Here is a 22476-nt window from a genome sequence, read left to right on the forward strand (position 1 = left end):
GTATCTCGGAGATGAGAGCAGCTGATATGGTTTTGAATTTTGATACGCTGTAATGAACAGTGCAGGCTCTTTGTGTGCCTTTGTGTGTCTATGTGTATTCACACAGACTCAGGGCACAAGGCGTCGATGCATAATGCCGCTGCTGTTGGAGCTCTGTACGCAATAGTCTCATGTCTTTCACATCCACACTGGTGTCTTATCGATTTTACTCCAGATGTGACCGCAGCCGAGAGCGTTTCTTTACATACCCTTACATACCCGTCGAGTTGGTTACAGTAGTATGACTCCTCGTCGTATGTTAGCACACACAATAGTGCCCCCTAGTTGTGGTTTGCTTAAGAATTAACAAAGTCATAGTCATACACAAACACACTACACACACAAGTATAGAGAATAAGCTTCTGGGCTGAAGAGAGGTGTATTAATCACAGTGACGGTTGGCACGGCGATCTGTGACCCAGTCTTTTAATTGCATCCGCTGTGCTTTGCTTTGCTCTCCCTCTTTATCTCCCCCCCCCCCCCCCCCCCCCCCCAACCATGCACCCACTCTCTCACTCTCCCTCCCCCCCTCCCCCTTCATGCCATACTGATCAGAGGTGGCTGGCACAGGGAGAAGAAGATAGGCAGAAGATGTGCACATCTCCACCTCAACTTGCACACCCACCCGTGTGCAGGTACTCCCACACGTGCACACACACACCGGTCGCAACACACAAGTTAAAAGCCCTGGAAGAGGCACATGTGCCTTTCTGTTCTGCCGTCTGAAGCGAGAGTGGGCGTACGGAGCAGCCACAGGTTGAGCTCTTCCCCTGCCACACAGAACACAAAGCCCTTCCCAGGGAAGGCAGGCCGTACCTGCAGGTCACCACACGCCTGCAGGGTCCAGATGCAAAAGGCAGCATTTGAATTAAACGTGTTTGACTGCGGTGGTTACCACGGATGGTTGTCACTCGAGCACAGTGTGTAATGCCGTCTCCTTTCCCACCCCCCCCCCCCCCGACGCCACAAGGGACCCGGGTTCAGTTCCCGCTTCTGCTCAGCGGCTCAGCGGTTGACACACAGTTGCGCTCTACTTGTAGGGCAAGACATGGAAGTTAGGCTAATTCAACACCCACCCTTTATTGACCTGATTGGAGGCATGTGCACGACCCTGTGGTCCACTAACATCCCGTCGGGGGAGTCCCCGCGCCGTATGTCCGCTGCCATCCGGGACGGACTGCAGTCGACCGTTAACGAGGGAGTAAATAAGATGGAGCGGGAGATGGGTGGATGGATGAATACATGACCGGCTGGGGGATGAACGGATGGGGAATGAAAAGATAGATGGATGCATGGGCACATAAATGGATGGATCGGGATGGATAGATAAATGGAAGGATGGATGGATTGATGTTAGATGATGGATGGATGGGGATATGGATTGATAGTAGCTGGGGAGATGGATGGATGGATAGATAAATGGAAGGATTGATAGATAGCTGGATGGGGCAATGGAAGAAGAAGATTGATGATGGTAGATTGGAGAATATGGTTGGATGATTTGATAGATAGATTCATTGATAATTGGTTGGATAAATGTGATCAATGTCCAAATATATGGCAGTTTTGGTACAGTGATGTGCTACTGAAGAGAAATATTTTTTGCGGGGGGGGCCTTTGCCTTAATTAGGGGTCCGAGCAGCGAAGCTATTATTTCTATTGTTCTAAACTCTTGAAATTCCCAGGTATGGTTACCAATAACCCCCTCTACCCATAAACCCAAATTTGTGGTACTGCACCCAAAGGACGGTGCTATTGTAAAAACTCATGAATTAGGCTTATTTCTCCTCACCAGATTGACCTGGACTCAAAATTCTTTCAGAATATTAATCTCTAGAATCAGACGCATTTATAAAATCTTGTTGTGGGTCTTATGCCCTAAAAATGTATACTTTTCCCACAATTTCATATTAAAGCTAAACATGATAAAAAGATTCACAGGCTACAAAAATAATCAAAAATTCACCAAAATCGCCACATGAAATCTTTAGACCAAGCCTCACAAAAATCATCAAACAGAATTTGAGAAATATTGGCCAATAAAGTTGGAGCAGTTAGCCCATTTTTCTTATATGACCATTTTGCTATTGTATAAAAAAACATAGGACTATTATTAGGTGGATACCAATACCCCCACTACTAATAAACCCAAATTGTGGTACTGCACCCAAAGGTGGCGCTATTTAAAAATATTATGAACTAGCCTTATTTCTCCTTACCAGATTGACCTGGACTCAAAATTCTTTCATCATATTAATCTCTAAAATCAGATGCATCTTTTTCACCCTGGTCTTCTGCTCTAAAAATGTTTACTATTCCCACAATTTCATAGAAAAGCCAAACGTCCACAGTCTCAACCCATTTTGCCTAAATTACCATTTTGTTATTGTACCATACTACCATAAGGCTATCATTAGGTGGATACCATTAACAGTGCAAATTTTCAAATCTGTACTCTTTCAAGAAAGCCCTTAATTCTCTTGTGAAATGTGTGCTTGGAGTTTTCTTGATGTTGTGTGCTTATCAATCGACATTTTCACAATGTGAATGAGGCTTCATGCAGTTCAGGCATGTCAGTGGCTCAACGGGATAATGCCGTGAACTGGTGATCCTTAGGTTGAGAGTTCTAATCCTGATCAGAGCATTATGATCAAGCAGAACATGACATTCTGACATTGTCACTTATTTAAGAAACACAACATTGAACAGCACCTGAAATTCATCAGGCAATCAACATTCCGGCTCATTAGTTTCCAAGAATCTGACTGCCAAGGCACAGTATGGCATGAAGGGGAATTTCTTTGTTAACCATTTTTCCTTCATAATTAATTCTGCCATATTTATATTTCTTCCGTTAGTGTTCTTGACTACCAATGTTTAATTTCCCCTGAATTTCAAAGATTTTTCAGGTATTTGCTTTTAAGAAAGCCCTTAATTCACTTGAGAAATGTGTGCTTGGAGTTTTCTGGATGTTATATGCTTATCAAAAGACATTTTGACCATGTAAATGAGGCTGTAGTTCAGGTTTGTCAGTGGCTCAATCTAAGGATCACCTGTGCAATGACTTGCATAGGTGATCCTTAGGTTGAGAGTTCCAATCCAGATCATAGCATCCTGAACAAGCTGAACAAGACATTCGGCCATTGCTTTGCAGCTCACTTAAAAGCTGAGGCACAGTATTGCATTAAGTGAAACATCTTCATCAACATCTTTCCTTCATAATTATATATAATTATATAATATGTCATATTTATATATCTTCCATTAGTGTGTTCTTGACTTTCAATTTTGCTCGGACCCCGTTAATCACCGCTTGCGGTTATATTTACTGAATTACTAAAGTACTCAGTCAACACATTGTTGATTGGAAACCTTAACCGTTTTCTTTTTCGAGTTAACTAGTGCTGGCTAGTGCTGAGTTTGTGTTGTCCAATTAACTATGGCCAGATCCCCGACTTCAGCAACACGATGGGTCATAACAAACATGAAGCGAAGGGGAGTGAAATGCCCCGACCGCCAAGACCGGAGCTAGTCTGTCGTCAGACTTTAGTTATTCATCTGAAGTCATTCATCTTTAGTCTGATTTGTGTGCCCCTAGGGTAACACTAAAGCATTCTTCTTTGCCAATGTCTTGCTGCAGTGACGTGTTTGTTTATTGGTGGCTGGGTTTAGTAGCAGTGATGCTGTCTATCATGGGCTTAGCCTCGCTAAAAACACTGTTATTTGCAAATTGTGTGGGAGGAATTGATTTTGCTGTTTCTTTGAGGAAATCAGTGGGGTACCAGAGAGAACTATTACCAGGCCCCGGAACCACTACTGTGATAAATAGCATCTTAATAAAGGAAAGGAGCACAATATGTTCCATCTGGGCTCTTTTTTAACAGACCTTGCTCTTGTTCATCTAGCTGTCGACTGTATGTTTTACCCCAGGACTAAAGCTGGTAATCTTCATTGATTTACTTTGAGCATACAACTTTCCCTCCTTTCGCTGGTTCTGTTGGGCATGCTTGTCTAATCAATACTCTATATTTGACGTTGTTGCAGACGATCATAAATCCCTACGAGGGCCAGCTGCGTCCCCAGATCTCCAGTGCACTATAGCAGCCGACTCTAAAGTGCAGCTGCAGACATGAAACGCCCTGCAAAACACTGAGTGCTGTGACGTCACGTCCCAACATTTAGTTTCATTTTCCTGTCCGTCAGCGTCTCGCTCTCATGATCTCACTGTATCACTCTCTCTCTCTCTCTCTCTCTCTCTCTCTCTCTCTCTCTCTCTGGCTGGTGGTTTTACAGATGGAGAGGCAGGAAGCGGCAGGTGGTTTTGTGTGTTTTGTCCTGGTCAGGGCGGGCGATGTGGCAAGCAGCCCTTTGTGTAGGGTTAAAAGAAAGGAATGATGGATAGTCGGAGATTCAAGCCAAAAGAGGGCAGATATAGGAGCGGGGTTGGGATACGCTGGTGTAGACGCCACAGCAGGAAGATGGAGCCTAGGGTTGCCATGGGGGAGGACAGGGGTGGGGGAGAGGAGAGAGGAACAGGGGAGGAGAGCCACAGGGAGGGAGGATCAGGCGGGGGGGATGGGTGGAGGGGGAGTTGGAGAGGACGTGGGGGGGGGGGGGGGCATGCAGATATTCAGAAATGTATGGAGAGGAAACGACAGCAGGTGCTTGTGCCCCATTAGTGTCTGTCTTATACATGACGTGCATGTGATGTGACACACTGGGGCTGTCTACTTCCATCAGCTGCGTCTCACGGAGTAGACAGATGTACCTCTGATAAGGGATGATAGGAAATTGAAAAGTCTCTGAGCTGTGCGTATGTGTGTGGGCGCGTATGCGTGTCAGAGGGTAAAATGTGGATGGAAAACCACACGCGTTCCAGCTTTCATTTTCCGTTCTTGCATGTGAGATTATGTGTGCCTCTCTTGTATGCTTATCCGAGGTGTGTGTGCGGCAGTGCACAGGCCTGTGTGTGTGTTGGTTTGGTTTGGTTTGGCTTGGATCCTCGTGGTATTGTCTGTGTCCAGCGCTAGCATCTCTGTTGGACCAGCCTGTTATGTCTGCTGCTGTCCAGCGCTAGCATCTCTGTTGGACCAGCCTGTTATGTCTGCTGCTGTCCAGCGCTAGCATCCCTGTTAGACCACGGTTGTGTGTGTGCCGCTGTCCAGTGCTAGCATCTCTGTTGGACCAGCCTGTTATGTGTGTCGCTGTCCAGTGCTAGCATCTCTGTTGGACCAGCCTGTTTTGTGTGTCGCTGTCCAGCGCTAGCATCCCTGTTAGACCACGGTTGTGTGTGTGCCGCTGTCCAGTGCTAGCATCTCTGTTGGACCAGCCTGTTATGTGTGCCGCTGTCCAGTGCTAGCATCTCTGTTGGACCAGCCTGTTATGTGTGTCGCTGTCCAGCGCTAGCATCTCTGTTGGACCAGCGTGTTCTGTGTGCCGCTGTCCAGTGCTAGCATCTCTGTTGGACCAGCCTGTTATGTGTGTCGCTGTCCAGTGCTAGCATCTCTGTTGGACCAGCCTGTTATGTGTGTCGCTGTCCAGCGCTAGCATCTCTGTTGGACCAGCCTGTTATGTGTGTCGCTGTCCAGCGCTAGAATCTCTGTTGGACCAGCCTGTTATGTGTGTCGCTGTCCAGCGCTAGCATCTCTGTTGGACCAGCCTGTTATGTGTGTCGCTGACCAGCGCTAGCATCTCTGTTGGACCAGCGTGTTCTGTGTGCTGTGGCTGCTGGGGGGCTGTAGGAGAGAAGCAGCCAGGCAGAATGACATGGGCTCCCTGGGCACCCTGGCCAGCAGGCCTCGGTAGCCTGCCAAGCGGCGCCGTGGATGGACAAGTACACGGCAAACGGAGGACATATTCAGACACGCTCCAGGAGGCAGGGCGATGCTCGGAGCATGCGGGGAACACGCACGCGCGCACACATATACATACACGGACCAGGGTGACACACATACACACACAAATACACAAGCACATGGAGACACATCCACACAATCTATCTTACGCAGCACACACACACACACACACAGATGCATAGTTAACCTCAATGATAATCACACACACACACACACACGTACACAAAGTAAATACATTTGACTTGTCATTATGAGTGTGTGGGTGTGGGTGTTCCCATCAGAGCACAAATGGCATACATTTAAACATCCAACCGCATGTCAAAACCCCTTTGACCCAAACTTGCATTCTTTTCTGTCTTCACTGTTTCCTCACACTGGCCCAGATAAGCCTGGCAGCTGAAGAAGTGACTCTTCAGGCAGCACTGATTAAACCTGAGCTGTGTTTGTGTATGTGTGTGTGTGTGTGTGTATGTGTGTGTGTGTGTGTGTGTGTGTGTGTGTGTGTGTGTGGTGTGTGTTAGTGTGTGCACGTGCCCAGTTCTTCTTCCATTTGAATATGGGACGCTGGCTCCATGCACTGATGTGTGGTTATTTGTGTGTGTGTGTGTGTGTGTGTGTGTGTGTGTGTGTGTGTGTGTGTGTGTGTGTGTGTGTGTGTGTGTGTGTGTGGGTATGTATGTGCGTGGTTATGTGTGTGTGTGTGTGTGTGTGTGGGTATGTGTGTGTGTGGGTATGTGTGTGTGTGGGTATTTGTGTGTGTGGGTATGTGCGTGTGTGTGTGTGTGTGTGTGTGTGTGTGTGTGTGTGTGTGTGTGTGTGCAGTGGCTCCTGCTGACCGTGGGGAGGGTAGTGGTGGCGTGACACAAAACAAACACTTTATTCCTGGCTTCATTCATCCTGAAGGCCGGCGCCAGGGACATGATTTAACGATACACGACAAAAACCCAACTTTCACCCGTGCCACCTCAGCCTGCCGTGGCTCATTTCAGCCCTGCCTCAGTCCCTCAACCCTTTCCCTCTCACGGCTCTGAAATGAAACTCACACTTTATGGTTGGCGGTCAATACATCTCTACACCTTTTCCTTCATCCTGTTTTCAGTATTCGGTTTCACACTAAGATGCACAAACACATAAACACACACACACACACACACACACACACACACACACACACATACAGGAGCATGAAACACACATAGGACTGTGTGTATGCTAGGAATCACATTGGTTGTGTTTTCCGTCAGCTTTTCAGTCCAAACATCCATCAGGGCCGGAGGAACCGGCACAATATATCATCCATAGATCCTGTCCAGGTGAATGTGTGCAGTGAACAGCCACTCAGTGAACAGCCGCTCAGTGAACAGCCGCTCAGTGAACAGCGGCTCAGTGAACAGCCGCTCAGCGAACAGCCGCATCGTTAAATTCATGAACATGCCTGCGGTAATTGCATGTGTCAGTAATAAATGCCATGGTCTTGCCCCCCCTCCCCACCCGGTCACATGGGTGCGTGCCGTCGTGGTTTAGGGGAAGGCGATGGTAAAGAAGATTGGCCCCCTCGAGCCAGGCTCAAATGTAGCAATCCTCCACGAGAGGCCTATGGTTACAGGGATCTCCAAACAGCTAGGGGGCGTTGTTGAGCAGGGCGTGGCGCCGAGTAAACACGGCCTCAACTGGCTTATTGCCGATTTAAACGGTTATTTAAAGCGATACTTTAGAAGACATTGTACGATTTCACAAAATGAAGGCAAGGTGAAATGGGTACAGTTATTGAAAACAAATCATTATTCTTCTGCCAAGCGATGTGGTTTATCAAGACCGCAAAATAGGTTGCCAAACAACACAATGGTTGCTAGCATATTTTGAGCTTGGCAGGGCAGTAGTACTCTAAATGAATTGTTATGCGATCAGAGGTGTGTGTTTATCTGTATATATATATATAATAGTTGGTAGCACTTTAGAATGACAGTAGTAGTAGCAGTAACAAATAGTGAATTCTTAATTTAGAAGACATTGTTCTTACATGAATAGTGAGGATTATATATGCCTTACTTACCATATATAAAGGACATTTTAAAGCTGGAAATGCACCTAATACCACCGCTGCGTGGAGAGTAATAATTAGTTGTAAGGAAAATATATATTCCTTACTTAACTCTTAGTTGTACAACCAACGCATACATACATACATGTGCATGCCTACATTCATACATTCTTACGCCTATGCCTACGTTACTGCACACACACACGTAATGTACACTTAAGCCTTGCTTTGCCGCAAGAGACCTTTCAACTGACAACAATTAGCCCATTCCGTTCAAGTTAATTGAAGTAATTTGCATAATATCAGCCTGTGCTAATCTGCCAACAAAATTTTCTGCCCTGGTCATTTCAGGCCTATCATGCACTGTCACATGCTGTCGTTAAGTCTCTGCTCAGTGACAGATTAGGCCTGAAACAGGGTCATTATGTTCACATTAGGGCCATCGGGCCCCGGGACGTGCGTATCCGGCAGCCGTATTTGAAGTGATGGAAATGTGGAGTTATGTTTGTCTTTGAGGATGAGGGATGGGTACATTGCCCACCGTGTGTCGGCCGTTCTCCTTCTCATTATCGCCGCCGTTCATCTGAGGACGTGATCTGTCAGGGCGTGGCGCGAGGAGGATCTCACTGTATTGCGACCACGTTGTCGGCCATGTGTGTGTTGCGGCGGCGGCCCTTCTTAGGAAGATGGCCGAACGAGAGCAATGGACGGCTTGAGGAAAAAGTGGCTGAGCGGGCGGGAATCACTGCAGCTCGTTTTGGAAGGCGAGCTGCCCGCCGTAGATCGCTTTCCTAATTGATTCATGAAATCAATTTGTCATGTTATCGGTGACAAGTGAGATACGATCGCGTTGGTTATACACAGGAGGTGCTGTGTGTCAGTGGGTGTGTATCTCTGCGTTTGTGTGTGTGTGTATAGGTGCATGCGAGTGCACAGGGATGAGTAATTGTGTTGCATTTAAAATAAATGGATAGTCTACAAGTTGGAACCGATTGCAGTCACTTCTCATGAAATGACATAATTTATCATGTAATGTTTAATCTTTAATATCTGCAACAAGGTTTTTATTTTATAGATGCTCTATCTACACTGCCTTGTTCTCTTGTTTTCTCAGGCATAATGTAGTATTAATATTAATGAATGTTTAATGGTCATACAGCATCAAGCTCTCCCGGTCTCTCTCGCCCTCTCTCTGTCTCTCTTTCTCGCTCTCTCTCCCTCTCTCCCTCTCTCTCTCTCTCTCTCTCTCTCTCTCTCTCTCTCTCTCTCTCTCTCTCTCTCTCTCTGTTTTATATGTCATCATGCATACGGGGTCACATGGTACAGCGCTGGCACAGAGCAGCCTGATTGATAAATATGGACATCCACCGAATGAGATGGACACTCCCTTCTCCCCAGATAAACAAACTAAAGGAAATAAGCAATGTTTGTTAGCTGATATAAATAAAATATTATTAAAAATCTTGAGATAAGATTCACAAGGAGTTTTAATTCCCAGATGTAAGATTCAGGGTTTTGCACCCTAATGTCCACTAAGTGTAAATAAGTGTAAATGAGTGCTTAAATTGAGAACAGGATACATGGAACAGGATTCTAACAGAACATGGAACAGGATTCTAAATTAATAGTAGCCAAGCGGCAGCCATGACCACTTGTTTGTTAAGCACTTATGGAAGCCATTCAGGTGTAGTTCCTCTGACAGCCTGTAGGCGGTTCGGGGCGGTTGGACGCAAAAGGACTGCTCACCGTTCTAAGTCAATTGTTAGATGTGATTTAATTTGTGTAATACAAGGGGGATAATCTTTTTCTTTGTTGTCATCTCAGTGGCAAGTTAATCTCCATAACGTGTATTTTGAGAGGTCCCGCTCGACGGTTTTATTTAATGAAAAAGTTATTAAGGGTTGATTATTAATGAGTTTTGGTCTTAATGTGCCCAATATGGATCATTTCCGCTGAAGGCGGCAAAAGTTGCACACAAAGGCTGTGGCGTAACGCAAAGTCTAGGGCTTCACGGCGCTTGTGCGTTCGGGGGGGACTTCCCGGCCAGGACGTCAAAGTTTCTTCCAGTCTATGATAGTGAGTTGTAAATTCACAGCCCTGTTCCTACCTTTTCCCTCTGCTCCCGTTTCTACAGTGAAGTTTGAGAGCTGCCTGCACAACCGGGAGGTGGTCTTTGTGAGCAGCGACCCGGCCTTCAGCGTGCGCTCCGATGGCTCCGTGTACGTGGAGCAGGAGGTGGCCAACCTGTCGGAGCCCGTCCAGTTCATGGTCACGGCCCGGGGGCTCCGGGACACCCGGATCTGGGAGACCACCGTGAAGCTGGCGGTGGCCGGCCACGCGCCCTCAATACCCCTGACACAGGTAGCACAGCTGTGCATGCAAACACACACACACACAAACACACACACACACACACACACACACACACACACACACACATGCAGGCGCACACACAAACACACACACACATGCAGGCAAGGCTGCTGCTAAACTTTTGGAGGCCCTAAATATAACTAGTCATAAATTGGTCAGGGATATATAAGTAACATATACATAACTTTCTAAACAGCAGCATTAAAATATAATAACAACTGCAGGCTCCAAAGATGAATTAAAATAATTATGCACATGAATAAAGTATAAAAGGAAGTCATCAAAACAAACAAACCCACGCAAATATTTTTCAATCCCCCACTACCTCAAAGTACAGTATTGTCCTAATCAAAATATTTTCCCTACAGTATGCAGAACTGTAACTGTTGGAAAGTGCACAATACTAAATTGTGTGTGCATTTTCACCAGCTGCAAGAGGCTTTACAAAGGTGCACGACGACTTTTCCAGGCAACAAAATCGCTCATCAAGTCATCGTAAGACACCCAATGGGCCACTTAAACGTTCTTGTCCCATTGTTGACCGTAGATATGTTTTAATGAGTTTCAGTTTAGAAAAACTGCGCTGAGAAAGGATGCCCCGCCTCCGATGCGAAAAGACGAGTGCTTTGAAGGCTGTACCATTTCAGGGAAGCGGGGGAAGACTCTTTTTATATATTAGGTAAAAGCATGTAATTTGCCTGAATTGAGTGATAGGGTATACAATTAAGAAAAAACAACGGTGGGCCTAATTTATATATTTTTTGTAATGTAATAATGTAATAATTATCATTAAATTTTTTAGCAACCTTAATTTTGGGGGCCCCCGCCAGGTACTTGGGGCCCCACGCGCTCTGCGTACTCTGCGTATGGGGAGCGGAGGCCCTGCTTGTGTGTATGCACGCATACACACAAACACATGCAGGCACACACATATGCACGCACACACATGCTTGCACACACACACACACGCACACACACACACACACACACGCACAAACACATACACACACACATCAACACGCACACACATGCAGGCTCACACGCACAAACGTGCTTGCACGCAAGCACACTCACAAACACACACACAACACAAAGGTAGACACGCATGCAGGAATATGCATGCACACACAGACACTTATGCACAGGCATAATAATGTAGCCCCTAACCTTTAACCATTTTTACATAATTAAACTCTAAATTGAGTTTTGATGCAGATGTGACAATCAGTATTCTTGAACTTGTGTACTCAAACATGAGTTTGAGTACACATTTATGACCTAAATTGACATATAATTAGAGAAACATACGGTATGCATGCAAATGTGCAAACATAATATTATGTAGGCACTTTATGAAAATGTTATGAGTTGTATAATGTCATTGTACAATGTGATCAAAGTCTCATTACGTGTCCCAGTATGTGTATTACAAACACATGAGCTGATTATGTTTCAACCTGTACAGTAGATTCCCCCTGTGCATGTTTATATGAATCTGCATGGTTCTCTGGACATTGCATCTAGTCTTCAAGGAGTAATGAACCAACACTGTAATCTGAGTGGGAAACCAATCTGATACATGTCCACACATCATCTTAAATAAACTCTTTATTAACCAAGTGATGCATATCTGATAAAGGACCACACATCATCCTAAATAAACTCTTTATTAACCATGTGGTGCATATCTGATAGAGGACCACACATCATCCTAAATAAACTCTTTATTAACCATGTGATGCATATCTTATACAGGACCACACATCGTCCTAAATAAACTCTTTATTAACCTTGTGATGCATATCTGATACAGGTCCACACATCATCTTTAATACTTTTTCTATTAACCATGTGATGCAACCAGGCATTCGGCCGCGCAACCAGATGCAATTCCAACGGCAATTCAAACAGCAATAACGTCTTAATGACTGAACCCCAAAACCATAGTTTAGTCCGAGGTGCACACCCTGCTTCTCTTCACATCCACATAAATAATGGTAGAAAGTTAATTTCCTGTAATTAAAAAGAGATTACTGTTTGAAACCGTGCGCTTATTAGAACCTTGGTACGTACAGCCACGCGGATGACTTTTCAAATATGATATTTTATCTCATGTCGTCAAACAGTGGGTTCAGTGAGATGAGGCCGTGTAAGGTTTTGGATCTAATTAACTTCTGAGTTTAGCAAGCTCAAAAAATGCTGCCTATTAAACAGCACAACCTGAATAGCATTGTATACTATAGATATATTGTGGCGACTCCTCCGGGGTCGCGCAGGGGATCCTGGGAATTGGGGTTGTCAGTTGACAAAAGGGGCTTTTGTCAACTTGTTTTGTTGTTCGGTTAAGTGGGGTTAACGGGTTTGGGGTTTTCATTGGTTGTGTGTTAATTGTGTGTTGTTCCATTGTTGTGTGATCGGGACCATTAGTGAGAGTGTTGTGTGTGTTGGTCAGATGTGTCGCGTTTCTGTTACGTGGTAGGCGGTCGATAAAGGCAACTCTCGGAGTCGTGCGGTGTATGGGGCACGAGAGAGGCGTAACCTGGGCTCCCGTCTAGTCCTTCCCGTGCCGCTCGCCACAATATTATTCACAATCTTACACACACCTATTGATATGCTATTTATTTTAGAGGAAGTTTACTTTTCGTAAGGAGTTACCTGACAGATTACAGTGTAGCCTTTGCTGGAGAGAGCAGTGTCATGGTTCAGACAGACCGAGCATCAAAGGGTTCAAGTTCCCTGAGCTTAACATGTAATAGCTGCAGAGTATTGTTGCATGAGGTTCCCTCGGGTACACTTTCCACGTGAAACGTCTTCGCACCTCTACACAGATGACATGCTCTCTCCATATTCATCGAGGATTCCTTCAACACTCCACATTTTTCCATACCTCGAAACACGTTCACACACACAGCGCGTGATGTGCAACCAAACTCGAGGCGAAAGAACGCACTTTGTAAGATGCGCTGTCTGTTGCGTAAACAGTGGAAAGTGTGCGTCTACTTTCTCCGCTAAAACAGTTATCGTACTTCTGCAGGAACCCTAGATATAATGCAAAGACAAATGGCTCGTCATCCTCCGAGCCGGGCCGCTCTCCAGCGCCAGCCTATTACCATTCCCTCTGCTGCTCCCGTTCTCCTGGCGAACGCCGCGGAGCTCCGTGTTCCTAATCATGACAGGAGCCTCCCCCAAGACCCGTGTAGCTCAGCAAAGTGCAGAGAGCTTGGATTAGAATTCTGCCCACTCCTTGCAGCGCAATAAAGGGAGAATGGAAAATAATTGAGCATGATTGGGCTAATGTTTCACTCGGGCGGATCCTACGTTTCATCTGGTGGCAAGAAGCAGGTGATGTGGTCGGGCCGCGCAATTATGTTCCCCGCTACGTCTGGCGGGAGCCAGGGGGTATTTCGATAATTGAAACAAGAAATAATTGTGTTTGTAGTAATCGGGTCAAAATTTGGAAAAAACAGTTAGACGTTTTAAATTGATACTGCGCTTTTAATAGCGGAATGGCCTTAACGGGAATTTCTGGAAGTGTTTCCTTAGATATTACGGGTTTGCATTGGAATTTAAGCACACCGATTATTTAAATAGCTTGAACCTACTCCCCGCGGGATTGTTGTTATAAATAATTAAAATCAATTTATTCAATGTTTTGCGCAGGAAATTGAAATGATCCTATAGAATTTGCCTCATCGGGGGGAAGAAGTTTAATTTTTTTAATTGCTTAGCAGAATCAAAGACTTTTTCTTCCTCTTTATTCCAATTAACCCCTATGGAGAAGAAACTATGCCACTATTCCTTTGCATTAGTTAGATTTAGTGTCTCAACGAGAATAAAGTTTGAAAAGGGATGTCGATTAGTTTGCATTTTAATTTTAAAACCTTGATCAAATGTGTTCTCAAGGCGCCTCCTGATCTGTGGGGGTTTTGGTTGGTTCACATTTTAAATCCGAAATGAAGTATATTTATAGATCTTCTCCCAGCCTTTTCTAAATGGAAATGTGTGCAACAACAAAGGTAGAGACTGAAAAAGAGAAAAGAAGTGAAGGAAGGAACTCACTTTTTAAACTAATCACTTGGAGACAATGAGCAAGAGTAACATGGATAAACTGACAGAAAACTGGGTGGCTCCCTTGGTGTCAATCAATTATTGGCCAACATAGTTGTTGTGATCTGGGTCCTATTCAAGTGTCTCCAGGTAGCTCTGCCTACAGTAGTGGGGATTGGATAGACCGGGTTTCCCATAAATCATATATGAAGAGATTCAATTCAAGCGTTCCAAAAAAGCATTACAGTCTGAAATCATATTGAAACAACAGTTCATGTTGAAACAGTTGCCTTCCACTCATACGCATGCGGCGTCTCTCTGGAGGACAGGTTTTCCTTCACTAAGAGGTATGGTCGAAGGTTCCATTCGGGGCAGCGGCGTTCCCGTTGGAATGAGTACACGTCCGGAGTGATAAACAAGTGCAGGCAACAGCAAATAGTCACATGGCTCCCTGCCTCTCCATGGCCTTAGTGCTGCTCTTCCTACTCATTCCTAGCCCTCTCCATACTTTAATATAATTACCACCTCCAATATTGCTGTCATCTTCTCCCTTTTCGCCATAAAATAGGCAGTGGTCAGCTAACCTCGGCTAATGTACTCTGTCCACCGGTGATAAACCCTAACACGGAACTGCCAAACATGGGCTCTTAGTTATATAACATCCTAAAATATGCCCAGTTGTGACAGTCTGTTGTTGCGACAGTGAGAACGGCAAGTTTTTATTGCTTCTTTTTTCCATTGTTGCTATGGACACACGGTCTAAGCTATGCCTGATGAATGGAGTTGGTTCTTCGTTGAATTAAAGTTTCAAATCAAATCTTAAGATGCCTACAGATTTCTACCCATCTCACAGGTTGACAACTTGGCCTGAAATACAGATAGTGAGAAATTGCAGGTCATTTCTCTTGTCGGCCTCTGGTGGTTTTCATTTTCTTCCATTGGCCTGACATGAGAGCTGCAGTTGAAGTGCTGACATCTCCGTTTCTAAATTGTGAACTTGTAGTTTTGTCCTCCATTAAAACAGGCCGACTTCTGAATAGCCGTTCTATTGCAGAAACATTTGGTCCTATGTAAACCAGAGGGTGTTCATATTCTTTCTCCACTTGATTGTAGGAAGATTCCTCCTCATCTTATCAATCTTTTTGAAGCATATTGGTAATTTGTCATCTTCCAATGCCTAATCCAACAGCATAGGTTGTTAATGTCCAGTATAGCCAGGAAGAGGAATTGAACCGCACACAGGTAGTGTTGGGATGAATCTCTGAATCCTTTATGTCGATTTCATGCTACGCTGGCTTACCTCCTCTCCCAGTTGAGAGCCGTGACCATTGGTTTTGCTCTACTGAGTTTGACGCCGCTCAGCTGCTAGAACAAGCCTTTCTGCTTGTTTTTAGCAGAAAACACAACACTCACTATGTAAAGCGCTTTGGGCTTCTTGACAAGTGCTTCATAAATTCAATAAATTATTGTTAGTATTATTATTGATTTGCTCACAATGAATTGTTCAGAGGTCTCCCAGGAAATCCTCACCTGTTGGGGGCAGACCAGATGAACGCCCGGCCGCAAGGTGGCTTAAAGGACCATACAGGCAGGGCAGATGTTAATGGGAGCTTGGTTTGAATGGTTTAGGGTGTGAAAAATCAAACACATCAATCAAAGTAGAAGAGAGATAAACTATTTGTTAACTTTTTTGTGTATGTATTGGATTTAATGAAAATTAGAATTTGTGGAATTTGTCGTTGATGAGCAGCTAGGAGTTAGGCTTCTTGCTCTCAAATGCCTTTAGGTAGAATGAATACATTGGAAATGTAACCCAGTACCATTCGTTTTTAATAAACTTTAGAACTACTATCTGTTATTAACATACGTTGTCTGCGGTCTACCGGTAGGCATCCCTGAGTGAGATGCCCAAACCCCTACCATCTCCTTATTCTTGTTAACCAACCGATGGCCCTTCCATTCATAATATAGAGCTCTGCTGCTATACAGTATACACCATGTTCCTGTTAGGCCAAGAAATGCAATGGATCAAGGTTATAATCACGGCTATCAGGATTCCCTGTTACTTCTACACACACTCTTTTCTACTGAAAGTGCAGACGTTCTCTGTAGCGGGGGACAACAAAATTAAAAAAGCAGGGATAAAGAAACCGATTTAAACATCCGATCAAACGTGAACACGGAACAGGCAGAGATGTGCCGCGTGCGTACGCCAGCGCGCCAGCGAGGTGAAAGGGCGGCGAGCGGCTCCTCGCCGCCCTCCCTGCCAGATCCTCGGGAGCCATGTTGCTTTGCTTTGGAAAAGTGATTTCACACTGACTGACTCCCGTGTTCTGAAGTCCATCACCACCTCCCCTCTGCCAACATCCCAGCCCTCCCCACCACCACCATCACTGCCCCCTCTCTGAGGAACCATTCCCCCGTGAAACCTGAGCGCTCCTTTGTACCGCTGTCTTGGTTTAGCAACAGAGGAGGAGGCACGGCAGCTCGCCAACTCTCGCTTCTAACTCATTAGCGCTGAACCTTCATCAGAGAGCCCGACGGGTTGATAGCAGCGAATGGGCCTTGAGATTTATGACGCTCATCCGCCTGTGGCTGGCCCAGGCCGATAAGGACCCCATTGTGGTGGCCCCGGCATTCGCCCGAGCGTCAACATCGAGGTAGAGCACGGAATGGTTTATAGTTGTTTATATAGTTGAGTGTTCTGTGTATATTTGTTTATTTCCCATCCTAATTCAAACCGACGTAATCGGCCAGAGTTGTCTGCTGTAGGTTGCTATGCATGTTTTATAGTTTTGGTGTTGAAGTCAATCACCATCATCCAATGGTGTTGTATATTATATGTTTAGAAATGTATAGACCTTTCAGCCTGATTTTGTGTCTGTCAGCATACCCACAATACACACCCATACACACATATACAAACCACTCTACTTCTCAAACAATACACATGGATGTAGACACAGCGTCGGATGCCACCTGCCACTCAGGAACAGGCCGATGGACACCCAACACCAAATCTCATCAGTACCCTTGACCAGCTCTGGATGAGTGGAGCTCAAAATGGTGTCCATGCATTATTTAATTATAATCATCCATCCATCATCTATCTATCCATCCAGCTATTATCTTTCTAACAATCTATCCATCCAGTCATTATTTATCCATCTAACATATATTCATCCATCCGTTATCTATCAATCCATCCATCATTCAATAATAAACACCAGTCAACCAGTTTTGAAACAATAATCATCCATCCATCTCAAAGTCATCCATGTGTGTCCCTCCTCATCCAATCCGTTGTGTCTCCCCGCAGGGCTGTGCATCAGCTCAACTCCATCAACTGTGACGAGTACGAACAGAAGCTTGATAAAATGTGTTGGATCAACCTTTGTTACCAGCCTGTATCTCTAACACTCACTATTCATCAGGGGTCAGACTGGCAGCCTGCGGGGTAGTTCAACCTGCCTTGAGGGCAATAGGATATACAAATCTGTAATAAAAACACAACCATTGTTGCTGCAACTATCAAAACCAGGTCAGTAACTTTCAGGGGAAAAAAACCCTGCAAAGCAGAGTTTGGGGGAAATCTGACGAGAATATGCGCACAAACACCTACATCATCATCCGTGTATGACCTACATAAAAACAGAAAGGAAAAACAGCTTGTGGGAGTGTGTGTTGATCATGGCTGGTTGAAGCAGCCTCACCTGGCCTGAGTCAGACTGATTGGACTCTGGGGCTGGGTGAGCCTGCACAGCTGTTATACATTGAGCAATCAATGTGCGCAGGTTCAACCAGCTATCCCCACAAACAATCCTGTATCATTGCCCACCATCTTTTACAATCAACCAGTTTCCCAGCCCCACCCCTCTGCGTCCTTGTCTGGAGGAGCCCAGTTAAAGTACCCTAGGTTGAGCGTGGCAGCCACCTAGGTGGGGGGTAGCATTGTCTTTGTTACAGTGGCGTTTATTGGGCCCCTCCAGACAAGGACACAGGCTGGTAGGATTGGAAAACCGGGTAATTGTACAAAAATGTTGACAATGAAACAGGACCTTCTGCTCCATGTTGGCATGAAGGATGAGTGTGTATGGTGATGTTAAAGGCCACTTTATCTTAGAAGGTGATTGACAATGGTTTGAGCGTGTGCTCCATGTTGTCATGCAGCAGATCTCTTGAGTGTGTGTGGTGGCGGCTGCTCAATGTACAACAGGTGTTCAGCCTCAACCAGCCCCAGAGTCCAATCAGTCTAACTCGGTTAAACCAGCCATCATCCACACACAATCCACAAAGGTATATCCAATTCGTAAGACATAAATTGTTGTAGTACTCAAAATAATGCATTGTGTAGATGCCCCACGCTGCCACTAGGCCCCTATGAAGTCAGAAGGCGCTAGAATAAATGCTAACTAATAAATTTAACTTGGAAAAATGTCCCTGTCAAAGATAAGACAAGTCGATAAAGAACAAAGGATTTTTCAGGTTGTTTGGAAGAATACATATTAATTAATTGAAGTCAATAAAAACCCAATGTTCCGAGTTTACAAACAGAAGGTGAGGTTTGAAAAGGAATATGATTCCCGCGCTGTTACGATACCCACAGGGTAAGCCCTGACAAATACACTCGTCAACTTTTGGAAGAATTCAACATTTTAAAGAGTACGCCACTTAGGGCCGGCCCGATTTAAGTTGCATTCGGTCTCTTATGGCCCGCCGCGAACTCAAACTAATGTGTCGCCCTTGCTATACATAGTCCTCCCAGAGCCAGCGTGACGGCCTTCTTCACGCCTCTAAGCAGGCATCAGTTTGTTGCGTGGCCCCTGTGTCTATACACAAAAGCGTTTGGTGCTGTGGGCTGGGACCAGTAAGTCGCGCCAACAAAAGTGAATCATGTTTCTTTTTTCACGCAGCGTTTGAATGCTATTGTTAAGTACAGTTGACACGAACAGAAGTGAAAGTCATTAAAAACCAAACTCCTTTACCGTTCATCTGTCAGCCATACCAGCAACACAGTGTATACAAATTATGTATAAAGAGCCTCATAAATCAAACCTGTGACTTATTAAATTAATTTCTAAAACAAATGGGGACTATAATTAACAAATTAACATTTTCTTTGTGTCGCATCTCCCACGTGTGAAGTATAATAAAAAGATTTGATATCGAGAAAACCTTGTTTTCCTAGTAATGCTTTCACCGTTTTGGAAACACCTATGTTTAAATGCTACTGAACATAATGTATGTTCATTTATATCGGAAAAGGCACAGAGATAGAAAAAGATTGTCGATTATAGTTCCCTTTCACTAAAATACACAGAAAAACCGATGGTGGGAAATCGAAAGGCGTCTACCAGGATAAATCCACTTTAACTTCCCCTCTTTGAAACGTTTTCCAAGAAAATCTGAAATGCAGCGGCCTTTGATAAACAAACCTCACCGGCAGCACCTGCTACCTGCTGATAGGACTAATCTGAAGCCCAACCCAGGCCTTTTACCCCCTGCCTCCGCTACCTGCCTTAAGTACCGCCGGGTTCTTGAGTATTAGTCTGTGTTTCATCTGATGTAATAACTATACGCAGTGCAGCCACCCCCTTTTTCAGCTGGGTGGAGGTGGGGTCAGGGGTGGTGGCACGTTATGTTCCGGATGAATCAAAGGGGGGTGGCAGGGGGTGGGGTAGAAGGGCGGGGTGGGGTAAAGGGCGGGGTGGGGAGGGGTTAGGGTTGCGGCCATGCAGTCAGCCTGAAGAAGCTACGGAGAAGATCTGAGCCCACCGTATGTTTCCCTGTTCGTGGAGCCTTTGAGCTTGTTTTTTGCTTTAGTTCCCCAGAATGGAGCCAGGGTTTTGGGGGGGGGGGGGGGCTGTCTGGGACGTTATTTACAGACCGGGGGGAGTCCCATTATTCAACAACTGTTGTTCTCCACCACTCCGTGTATTTCTCCAGGCCTGTCTGTCATTCGGAGAGAAATAGGTTCCATTTTGAGGGCGTTCAAATTCCAGCAGATGGATCGTCATTTTATGCCGTTTTATTCTCGCCATCTTCCGGGCTGTCACCGGGAATGTAGCAACTGTGGAAATGAGGGCTGTGCCCCGACTCCCCCTCTCCCGGATACAACAGCAGCTGACTTGTGCGCTTGGTTTGTTTCAGGTCGGCATTGAAGAGATGCTGTCAAGAGCATGGGACTCGCAGCCCAGACTCATCAAGTTCCCCCGGAAGCATCTGAGGAGCTCCTCCTCCAACAGTCTGCGGCGACAGAAGAGGGACTGGGTCATTCCACCAATCAACGTGCCCGAAAACTCCCGCGGGCCATTCCCCCAGATGCTTGTCAGGGTGAGTGACAGATTCTAAAATGCATCTGTTATACCGCAAAGTTTTCGGGGCAACTTTGCTTTTTTTTTTTGGACGGGAAAGAAATGTTTGTTGTTGCTCGGAGTTGCAGTTTCTGAGATTGTAAGCACTTTATTAGTTGGTGCACACAGGGCGGTACAGCACAGCACAAGCAGGAAATACATGATTGGTTTGGCTCAGTGTTCAGGACACATAGGCTGTGTGAGGCTGGAGCTAGCGGGCAGGCAGAGACATATAGTATTAACAGCCATGCCTCTGGATGCTGTACCGGTACACAGGGAGACAATGGACAAGCACACCATAATACATTATCTACACGTATCTTATCTATTTTTTAGCACCGTATGCGAGATGGCGAGACAGGAAAATATGTTAATATTGCGACATGAACATATTTACTTCAGTGTGGACATCAACGTGTTTTACATGCGGTATGTATCTTCATGTCATCATAAGTCTAAGTATGTTTGAGTTATATACGCTATAAAAGTCCTCTCTCCGTTCACGACCGTCAGCCCAACCTCCAGGAGACTCTCTGGTGTTCCCTGCACCAACAGGCCACTCTGTGTTTCATTCATAATTCATTTTGACCTCGACAAAGTTCCGATGATGCATCCACGCATGCCTGCATAATACACAAGCTCACACCAACACCGACCCACACACACACACACACACACACACACACACACACACACACACAGATACAAGCATACAAACATGCTCAAGGACAAACACGAGTCCCTAGCACTCATTTGTGGAACCAGGCTATAGATTACAGGAAGCACCTTTCCCCAGCCTGTCAGGCAGAGGGCAGACCACTCCTCCCGGGGGAGAGGCAAGCAGCAGCAGGGTCTGCAGCCGGCCGGAGGTGGGCTTCCAGCGGCCCCCACGGCGTGGCCCTGTTATACCCTGGGGGCCCCCTTCAGTTCGTGTGTGTGTGTGTGTGTGATTGTGTGCGATTGCGCGAGTGTGTGGGTGTAAGGCTGAGCATGTGTACGTGTGCGTGTTTGCATGCACGTGTAAGGTTGTGCAAGTGTATGCGTGCATGTACGTTTGTGTGTCTTTGTGGTCCTGTATGTGTGTATCCTTAACGGCACATCGTACAGTGGTGGGTGTGTGTGTTTATGTGTGTGGACGCCATGAGTCACGTCACCCGAGGTACAGAGGCTAACCGGTAGGGCTGAGGGCTGCACCACACACACCACTGTGTGATGCTCCGTCCCCGAGTCATACAGCAAGCGGCACAACACTTCACTTCTGACAGGCCGGGCCAGGGAAAGGAACAGTGGGGATTTAGCACTTCATCAAGCCTGTCACAGAAGTGCATCCTTTCAAAGTTTTGCTTTCTCCACACTTCCGCTTCCCTAGGCTCCGTGATGGCAACGCCATACAGTTTGTGTTCTCCTTCCTCTCGTTTTGCCGCCTTTTACCTGGTGTATCTTTGGTCGGAAAAGAGCAATTAAACCTGGAGAAGGGACTTTTATTTTTGCTCAGAAACTGAAGAGAGCAGGTGTGTTGGGGTTGATAGAGAGAGAGAGAGAGAGAGAGAGAGAGAGAGAGAGAGAGAGCCGCTGCCAAGTGCCGACTATATAAAAAATAGGATCCATTTAGAGACCACTGTAAATTGTGTGAGTGAGAAGGGCCAACATTAGTTTCAGGCCATTTGTGGCAGTCCCATCTCAACCAATACATGCAGCACAAAAACAAGTACATCCAATGAGGCAAAACTGACTAAAAGCTGTCAGGGCCTTGGGGTTAAAGTGAAGC

At 45.6% G+C, this 22476-nt stretch overlaps 1 protein-coding gene across 1 annotated transcript in view; it reads left to right on the plus strand.

Moving 5' to 3' along the window:
* Nucleotides 1-22476, plus strand: part of LOC307083769 (cadherin-4-like) — a gene marked incomplete at both ends in the record, with an annotated part of 195532 nt that overhangs the window by 112688 nt on the left and 60368 nt on the right. The window contains 2 exons of the mRNA XM_079747721.1: nt 10070-10296; nt 20506-20688. Coding sequence (XP_079603847.1) covers nt 10070-10296; nt 20506-20688 — 410 coding nt within the window. The remainder of the gene's footprint in view (nt 1-10069; nt 10297-20505; nt 20689-22476) is intronic.

This window comes from Pollachius pollachius, assembly GCF_949987615.1.
Source record: "Pollachius pollachius genome assembly, chromosome: 12".
In the NCBI taxonomy this organism is placed as follows: Eukaryota; Metazoa; Chordata; class Actinopteri; order Gadiformes; family Gadidae; genus Pollachius; species Pollachius pollachius.